The sequence below is a fragment of the Rhinolophus sinicus genome, chromosome 18 (genome assembly GCF_057876585.1).
Source record: "Rhinolophus sinicus isolate RSI-liver-muscle chromosome 18, RSI-T2T, whole genome shotgun sequence".
Classification (NCBI taxonomy): domain Eukaryota; kingdom Metazoa; phylum Chordata; class Mammalia; order Chiroptera; family Rhinolophidae; genus Rhinolophus; species Rhinolophus sinicus.
In genome coordinates this window covers 38738955-38749003 of record NC_142518.1, presented here as the reverse complement: position 1 = coordinate 38749003, position 10049 = coordinate 38738955, and the positions used below count along the sequence as shown (strand labels likewise).

Genomic DNA, 10049 nt, shown 5'->3' with positions numbered 1-10049 from the left:
CACACACACACGCACACGCACACGCACACGCGCGCGCACACACACACTAACAGTTAGTTCAGTAAAAAGTCCTGCGGATGCCTGGGAAATCCAGCTAAAAGCAAAAGGCAGGCTCCCATGGTAAAGGCGAGCCAGACAGACGCCCTGATCACTGCGGAGACCAGGGCAGCCTCCACTCCCGAGTGCACAGCCCAGCCGCCGCTTGCCGGACACTCTTGCCTTGCTCTCGGGGCTACATCTGCAGGCTGCGGAAAGCCAGGGCTCCAGCACTCCCTCATCACACACCTTTCCCAAAGCACCCAAACCCTGTACCCAATGGCAAACCGCTCGGATCTGGCAAAGCTCAGAAATGCAAAAACTGAAGGGGGGGACAAATTTTACTTTAACCTAAAGGATTAAACACACACACACACACACACACACACACACACACACACACACACCAACCTCGTGCCGCTTAATTTCTCTTCCTGGGTTAGAAAAAAGGATTACTTGCCCACAGAGGCTTGGAGTTGGGGGGCAAGAGGTTGGTCCGAGGCTAAGCTCACCTGCTGTTGAGGTGAGAGAGCAGACACAGGGTGGAAGCTGTTCTGAGCAGCAGCTCACAGCTTAGTGGTTAAGGGGGTTGCAAAGACCCCCGAGTTCGCATCTGGTTTTTTTTTTTCTTTTTTGCATTCGTGTCACTAAAGGGTTAAGCGCGGCCAGGCTCCAACACCCCCCCCAGCTGCTCTACTCCCCCTCCCCTTTTTGTCTCACCCCCTCCCCTCCCGCGCGTCGCTAGGAGGTCATCAAGCGCTCTGTCCAGTCGGCGCTCGCAAGCCCCTCTGCTTCCCGCCCACCGGGCCCGTGGCTGCTTACGAAGAGGTGTGCGCTCACGGAGGGGCGTGTTCCAGCACTGGGAGACGTTGAGAGCCCCGAGTTAGACCTCAAAGCAGAGCCAGCCATGGAGTGGGGCGGAGGAAAGTTTGGCACCCCGCTAGGGGTTGTCGAACTGGAGGGGGCAGGGCGCCTGAGGGTTCTTTAGCCCTCCAAGCTTAGGAGCACAAGCTGCCCAGACCTGAAGCGGTGTGCGGCCATGGACCGCGGGGCGGCCGCAGCCCATGGCACTGCCCCGCCTCAGGATGGAGAGCAGCCGGCGGAGTCACCAGAGCCGCCGCCGCCTTGGCCGCCGCCACAACCACCGCCGCCGCCGCCGGCTCCTCCACCGCTCCACGCGCCTTCGCCAGAGCCGGCACCACAGTGTTGTCCAGAGCTTGCTCCAGAACCCTGTCCGGAAGCCACAGAACCGATCCCAGAACCAGATACAGAACTGGCCCCCGAGCCGACCTCAGAACCAGCTACAGAACTAGACACACAGCCGATCTCAGAACCAGCTACGGAACCGGCCCCTGAGCCGACCCCAGAACCAGCCACAGAATCGGCCTCAGAGCCGACCCTAGTACCAGCCATAGAACCGGCCCCCGAGCCGGCCCCAGAACCAGCCAGAGAACCAGCCACAGAGTCCTGCCCTGAGCCAGCTCCAGAGTCCTGTCCGGAGCCGAGTCCAGCACCTCGTCTGTTGCAGTGTCCGGTGGTCGCTCCAGAGACGGGTCTAAAGACCTCGTCATCGCCCCGAACACCAGTGCCCTTGTCCAGTATAAAGGTAAGAAAAAGACCCCCTGGAGCAGGGGAGAAAGATTCAAGGTGAGGCCGTAGGGCTATCGAGCTCACGGAACTCTGGGTACTCTTAGCATCCCATTTGGCTGCCACTGACTGGCACAGATGCTCGAAAAGATGTGGGAATAGGGGAGCCCGGGGAGTGGGAAGCAGTTGGGAGGCGGGAAGCAACATGTGGAAGCAAAAGTGGGCTGTTTGGGGCTAGAAATGAGAGGCGACAGCCCTGAGGTGGGAATCGGAGCAGTTTTTCTTCATGAGGAGAAGTGACAGTGCCGTGAGCGCCTATATCTTGAAAAAAGAAACGGAAGCTGCTCCCAGGGAGCGCAAGAGACCTACAGAGGTGTTTGGGGCTGACCCCGGGCACACAGGGATGAGATTGAGTGGGGGCGGTGGGACACACCTCTTAGCCGCGGTCACTGCCGCAGAGGCCCGAGCTGCGGAGCCGCAGCGGTCCGCTTGGCCCCCTCCCTGCCACTGGGGAGGGGGTCCTCAGCTGGGGCATAACTGGCTGCGCTCCAGGGAGGTGCCCAGTGCCACTGTGGGCTGCCGGGCGCTGGTACTCCGGGTGGGGATGAGGGGATGGGCGGTGCCCACGCACACTGCAGGGGAAGGGCAGGGTTCGCCTGGGAGGAGGGGGAGAGCATGCGTGTGTCAAAGCCACCATTCCATCTATCGGCAGGATTTCCCAGCAGGTACGTGCAAACAGTGATATAGTGATGGGTCCCTTTACAAGCGGGGCGATTGGCATCCCGCACCGGGGCCACTTGGAATGCTACAGGAATCCTGGTTTAGAGACACGAAAATAGGAGTTGCTATTTGAGAGCGCGTGAATGGGAACCCTCATCTCTTCCAGTCCTCAGAGATGCCTTCGTAAACGTTGCACTTAGCCGGAAGAAGACAAGAGGAGGATCCTCGGTCACCGGCCGAGGGGGGAGGTGGGAAAAAGAAGGTTTTTGATGTTTGCCTTGGACCCCTGAAGCCAGTGTGTGCTCTTCAGCAAGTCTTTTCTTGCTTTCTCTGCGCTCCCCCGCCCCCTACTTTTCCTTCCCCCTAAACTTCGTTCCAGGAGACTGTGAAAATCATAATACATACATACACCTTCATTTAGCTTCCACTGCAGGAAAACCGAAACACAGAAACAAATAACACACCAACAATGCCCGTTCATTCTGCTGCCAAGCAGGGCGCAGAGACACGGCTCTGGAATCCTTCTACTGTGGACCGCACACTTGTAGAATGTAGGGGGAGGGGCAGGGGTTGACATCGCGAATTGGAAATGAAAGCGCTGGTTGCTTCCTGACTTATAAGCAGGGAGGCTTGAGTTTGCAAAATAATTGCAATAATAAACGACTGAAAAAGAGAAAGGCTAAAGTGAAAAGTTTCACAGGGAGAAAATGCAGAGGTTTTAAAATAAATAAAATAAGATTGTAGGAGACTAAGACAATTTTTTAAAAAAATCCAACAACCCCGCTCTCCCCAGGAGGTGGATCTCTCTCCTTCCTGCAGCGGCCCTTTCCTGCAGCGATCTCAAGAAGGGAAAGGGTGGGGCAGCTAGATGTGGGAAGCCACCCTAACCCAGGTGCTTGCTCTAGTCTTTTGGGAAGAGTTTTCCTAAAGCTGGTGGGAAAGAGACCAGCAGGGTACACCTGACCTGTGTGGCCTTCTTAAGTGAGATTTTGGGAACATGACTGAGAAACTGACACCTGGGGACTTAATTACAGGGCTGTCTAGCAAATGTATGACCCCTTTGGCCTCTGGGAGACTGACTGAAGACCAGGAGCTCCAAGGATGAGCTCTGTGACTGTGAGAAAGCATCTTCCACCAGCTTAACAGGAAATTGTCTGTTGCCAGATAGATAAGGAGGATCAAGGTAAAGGGATTCCGTTTAGCTTCCTCTACATAGTGCCCACTCAGATGATTGACCCATGGGCATTTGGCAGCCCTGGCAGGGAACCAGGAACCCCCAGGGTTTTACTTTGCCCTTGGTCATTTGTTCAGTCACTTATCTTGCAAAATGAGGTTAAAAACCTTGACTATCCACTAATGGGAGCTTGTAAATGAACCCATCAGCGGCTCCAGAGAACTTTGAAAGCTGCAGATTGCTGGAGCCTGAACCCTTCTCCAATACTTTAGCTATTGCTATGTAATTGTTCACTGGTGCAGATGGGAACATCTGATCTTCAGTGATAGGACCATTCTCTGATGCATCCTCCTAAGGCAAATAGCACCCACAACCTGCTGACTTGCATCTTAACATCCAAGGCAAACAGGTTGCCATCTTAACTGGCGTGTCATTGTTCTCAGATACTGCCTCCATGCGGCAAGCTTGAGAAACACACAAACACACACACACAACACACACACACACACACACACGCGTGCGCGCACTCAGAGATCAAACCAAATTACAACTTTCACCCTACACTAAAATCCTACATGGCAAGGTACAGTCAATACCAGTAACATGAAACTAGCCTGATAAGTAAGTAAAAGGATGAAATGAGCAAAACCAAGTGTTTGAATGTGACTGCATGTTTCTTCCAGATAATTTTGCTGGCTGGTATTGCAGTTAAAAAAAAAAAAAAAAAAACCAACATCTTCCAGTGTGTAGTCTGCTCTGTTATGGGATTTCAGGACCTGCTGGTTGCAAATCTATGCCAAGAATGAGGGTAGAGACTGAGAAAAGGGGGCTCATGTGCTCCTCCTGAATTGCTACCAGGATCACACAGTCTGTGAACCAAACCTGTCTATTTCCTTCCTTTCTAAAAATGTTTTGATTTCCAGGAAATGAACCGTTGTCTCCCACCTGGTGGCAGCAAGTGTAAGTAAGGATGTGTGAATTGGTTCTTTAACAATCTATAACTCTCTTGGGGGGAGTGGGGCTTACATGAAGTGCACCATATTTGTTTCTCTCCCCTCAGCTGTGTTGAAGAAAGAGTTTATATTTTTATTCATTGGGTTTTGACCAGCTATGAAATTATAATCAAACCATACAGGAGACTGATGAAAATCTTAGAAGAAATACATATGTGTGGCTTCTATTTCTGGGTAGGGAGGGAATCTGTGTATCCCTCCTAATGACTGCACAGCAACTACCATTACACCTCAAACTGTAGCAGAACTGTTTCCTGGTAGTTTTGCACACATTTTCTTGCAAAGTTGCAAGCATTTGTTTATATGATATCTGGTCATTCTTGCCTGAATATATTATCATCTTACCTATTTCTGAGCTTCTCAAAAGTACATACTGTCTCTCCCTCCCACTGCCTAGTAGAATTCAGCCCTCCTTATTTTTCCTCAATAAAAACTTGCTGAAACCTATCAATTCCATTTCCAGCAACAAGGGAAAGAGGGCTGCTGTGAAAGAATGAAAATGTGTCCTCATTGATTTCAGAGTGAGAAGTAAATGTTTATTTAAATACCCTGGAATAGATAGCCTTTAAGGAAATGCAGTCAATCTTTCCATTTTCAGAATGGATGTTGGAACCATAATTTAGAAGCAAATTACTAACAATAAATTGGCTTAGAAAGTGTCCTTATCCCCTGCAGTCCCGGCAGCAGCACATCATGATGATGTTGTTGGTTTTAGGGGTAACAATTTTTTTTCCCTAAGTGAACAGAATATCTGCGGTGACTGTCAAAAACTTCAGGATTTTAGACTCGAATGTGCAACCTGTTGAAGGTCAGGATGAAATTACTTTCATTCCTCTTAGGTTCTTTCCCACCTCCTTGACAGGTTTTGATGATACCGTCTGATTTATTTAGTATATTCTGAGAGCTACTGGACATTTGATACAGGATGTTCTAGAAAAGATAACAAGATATTTGGTCAGTGGTCTTTCATTTCTGGGAGTACAATTCTAGTGTTTATTAAAATCTCTGAGTAGGGCTTCTACAGATCTGTAGCCCAAAAGGAAAGGCTGAGCCATTACCCCAAGTACTTCCAAGGAAAGGGGAAAAAATCCACAGAGGCCAGGAAACCATTCAGGGGCATTATAGTAAGGATTATATAATTCCTTCTGCTAGTATGGCAATTTACAGTTTGCAGAATGCTTTCTTCTATGTTATTACCTTTTATTACCCTGAAGAAGGTAGCAGGGTGGGGAAGGGCAAAAATAAAATTTGACACCTAAATAGGATATAACTATTAATTTATCAATTGTGGATTTTAAAAAATATTCAACATAGGGCTTTCTGTGACACATAGGTTCCTCAGTTGTCTAAGAACAATCTTTAAGCTGACATTCCATCAGCCTTGATTTTTTTCCAAAGCAGTGACTGTCAGATGCTCCCACAGGGGCTGTCATAGAACAGGAGCCTGAGAAGGAAGGAGAAAAGGCACATGACCCTGAACCTATTATTCCCAAAGCAGACCTTTCTGTGCAAAGAAAATAAATATAAATTCTGCTGGGGATAGGATGCCCAACCTTTCCAAAGCCAGCTAACTATAATTCCCTTAGTGAAAAAATAATAATTTTAAGTATTAAAAAAATAAAGCATCCATTCCTAAAGGGAGATGCCCCACCCTCAGCAAAGCAAATAAACCTTATTCTCAAAATAGAAGAACAAATTTATCAATTTTAAAAAAGAGAGAGAGAAAAGGACAGTGACCTCAGATAATGGAACTTATCCCTCTCCTGAAAATTATTTTAAGAAAAAAAGAAAGAAAAATTCTAAAGGGAGAGGCTCCTCACCCTCACCACATCCTATGAAATTTACATTCCCCAGAGAAAATATAAAAATGAAAGAGAAATCATCTCAAGGTAAATCATATTTCTAACTTTAAAAAATTCATGAAACTTATAAACTTTATATGCATCTCACAGCCCGCGCCCAATCCCTTGCAAAAATTATGGAGGCAAAAATAAATCTTCCAAACAGAAGGTCCACCAATCTCACCAAAGCTCGCTAATGTTATTTATTCCAATTATATAAAATTTCCAGAATAGGCAAATCCGTAGAGACAGAAAGTAGATTAGTGGTTGCTAGGGGCTGGGGTGGGGAGGAGGAAGTGTGGGTGATAGCTAGAGTACAGGGCTTCTTTCGGGGATGATAAAAATGTTCTAAAATTAGATAGTTATGATGGTTGCACAACCTTGTGAATATATGAAAAACTACTGATGTGTACGTACACTTTAAAATGGTGAATTTTATGATGCGTGAGTTATCTCAATTTTTTAAAAATAAGTAAAAGAAAGAGATGGTTCCTCCACCTTCAAGATAAAGAACCTACTACGTTTCCACAAACAAACAAGCAAATGAATAATAAAGGGGAAAAAAGTTCCTAAAGGAACTAAAAGAAAGGGAGAGAAAAGGAGATCCTCTTAAGAGCAGTCTCCAGCCTCACTGAAGGAAATAACCTTTATTCACACAACACACCCCTTTTTATTTCTTTTGAGAACAAACAAACAAAAAAGGAAATCTTTTTAAGGGCAGATTCTTTCAAAATAATCAAAGTTAATGAAATTGACTAATCCTGCCACCCCATAGACACACAAATGTTTTAATTTAACAAAAACAAAGAAATATTATAGGACAGGACCCTGGTCTTACCAAATCTCCTGAATTTTTAATTGCCAGGAAAGGGGGGAAAAGAAACAATAGAAATAAATCTTTCCCAAGGGAAGATGCCCCATTTTCACCAAAGCACATTAACTTTATTCTCAAAATACACTTTTTTTAAGATTGAAAAGAAAATTAATAATGGAAAGGCATGTATGTTGGGAGAATATCAAAGAAATGAAGAAAACAAAATCCTCTCAAAGAGGAGAAATGTTCTAGCCTCACAAAGACCCAAGAACTTTTTTTTGTTGTCAAAATACAACAAAAACAAATGCAGATTTTTAAGTAATAAAAAATAAAAGTAAATCCTTCTAATGAGAGCTAACCTGAATCTATCCAAACACAAAAGCTTTATTTTTAATACAAGAAATTTTTTAATTGGAAAGATAAATAGAAAAGGTAGGAGAGCAACAGAAACAAAACCAAGAAAGTCTTCTTAAGGAAAAATGTCCTCAGCCTCAACAAAGTCCCCTTTTCCCCAAAACAAGTAAATACATTTATAACTGTGGTGGAGGGGAGGGGGGTACAAAGGCATAAAATGAATAGGGTATTTTAAAAGAGGAACCTCCTTTTTAGGGAATAAGATTTCCCCAAATTCACCACAGTCCCTGAACATTTTTTTCCAGTCAAAAAAGAGGGGTGGGTGAGAGGTGAAGGAAGGGGAGGGTGAGAGAAGGAGGGAGGGAAGGAAAAGGAGGAAGAAAAAATAAAATAGGGGATAATTTGTAAAAGACTAAAAGGAAGAAATTCTCCTAAGGAAGGTGCACCAATGCCCTATGGAAGATAATGCATATTATTCCTGATGATCAACCCCCTCCACCCCTGTCCCCACAAAAGAAGGGGAAAAAATCTTTCTACAGCTTCTCCAAGGGGAGATGCACCAAATGTCAACCAAACCCAGGGATGTTATTTATCCTCCAGCCTTCAAGTATTTCTTTTTTCTTTTTCAATAAAATGAAAGAAAAAAGAAATTCTTCCAAGAAGAGATGCAGCCACTCATTTCTTCCTAATAAATTATTCATTTTTAAGAAAAAAAAGGGAAAGAAAGAAAAATCCTGCTGAGGAGGGCTCCCCAACCTCACTAAAACCAGTCGCCCTTATAGTTCCTCTCCACAAAACCTAGTTTGTTTGTTTTTTCTAAAAAAATAGAAATTCTCCAAACCCAAAGAGAGGTGTTCCCTCAACCCCACTGAAAGCAAGGAATCTTTTCCCCAGAAAATTTTTTAGGAAAAATTCTTCCATCATAGGAAGAGATACCTTTAACTTCACTACAATCAATAGACCTTATTCTTCTCCACACCCAAAAGGAAAAACAAAAACAGAATTTTAAGAGTAGAAGAGAAATCCTCCTAACCCAAGGCAAGTTGGCCATAGTCTCATTGACACCATTAAACCTTATTCCTCTAAAGAGATTTTTTTAAAAAGAGCAAAGAGAGAGAGAAAAAAAGAATCCTATCTCTTAAGAAAAAGTGTCCTCCACCCACCCCACTCTAAATACTAGAAAATATTACACAAAGAAATGGTAATATCATTCTAGAACAGTGCCAGTGAAGCTTAAATTCAGCACCTGAGACTGAAAGGTAGTAAAAGTTTAATCCCAGCCTGGCTTTCCTGTCTCCCAGACCATTTCTGGTTACCTTCCCCACCAGTTAGTCAAACTATGCACTCAGGAAAGACAAATCTTGTCCTTGGGGGAAAAAAATTACAAAGGCTAACCTTCTGGGGAAAAATCATATCTCTTTTCCAAACCAAACAGAAATGATTTGTGGTTTAGCTGCATCATTGTTCCCGTCTAATACTATAGAAACTCAAGAGTTGATGATAAACAATAAAGCAATTACTTTCTTACTATTAACTTCCAAATTAGACACATGCCCAAACCTAGCAGAGAAGAACCCTTACCCAACTTAAAAATAGGGTTCTTACATGTGGTCACTTAAATGTCTGTTCTGTAGAGTGATAAAAGGCTCAACTTTTGCAAATACATAAAACTTGAAAGTCAGATTTATCAGCAGAGAATATGACTCAATGTTTTCCAATTTTTAAAATTCATTTACTTATTTAAAAATTAAATTACCTGCTCTATGTCCTATGTGCTTACGGTAGCACAGAGGATTCTATGATGGGCAAAGTCATATAGATGAGACTTCCTTTAAGCAACACTGGTAAATGAGAAGCCCCAGTTACCAAAACAGATATTCAGGGGGTGATTATTTGTTTTACCAGACTCTTTACTGAGGCATTCACTTAAATAATTAATTCTCTCAGCATACCTTTCTTAAACAAAAATTCAATGTAATGAAACAAAGGAATATATGCTGATTTCAGAGGATGTGGAAAATCAAAAAAAGCTTTTAAAAAGTAAATAAAAATTATATAGCACCCCCACCATGCAAGAGACAATTGCTGTTAATGTTTTGATATATTTTTCATTTATTTTCTCTGAATATATGCCTATATGTGCTCAATAGTCTACCATAGGACAACTTTAGGGAATGTGCAGTTGTGTCTCAGGCTTTCCCTTGCCCCACTTACATCCCCCACTTAATTGTTAGATCATGTGCATTGTTCTACATTGTTTTTAGGAAACACTTGTTAATTTTAGCTTCAAGTTTATCTAGTCAGATGCCTGTATGATCTGATTGATAAACATGTGCTTGAAACATAAATGTTCAGGGATGTATTTGCAGTGTAAAGCAATGAGAGAGTACATTTTCTGTAGACACAAGCAAATGTCCCACATACAAATGGCAGTTCGAGCTCACATTTACTAACTGCATTTTTTGGACATCCGGATTTCATTTGTCCAGCTAGCTTTTGTGACTTGGGTT

At 44.1% G+C, this 10049-nt stretch overlaps 1 protein-coding gene across 1 annotated transcript in view; it reads left to right on the top strand.

Moving 5' to 3' along the window:
* The first annotated feature begins 946 nt into the window (after positions 1–946).
* The window catches only part of DGKK (diacylglycerol kinase kappa), a 137800-nt gene continuing 128697 nt past the window's right edge, over positions 947–10049 (top strand). The window contains exon 1 of the mRNA XM_019718795.3: positions 947–1642. Coding sequence (XP_019574354.2) covers positions 1076–1642 — 567 coding nt within the window. The 5' untranslated portion in view covers positions 947–1075. The remainder of the gene's footprint in view (positions 1643–10049) is intronic.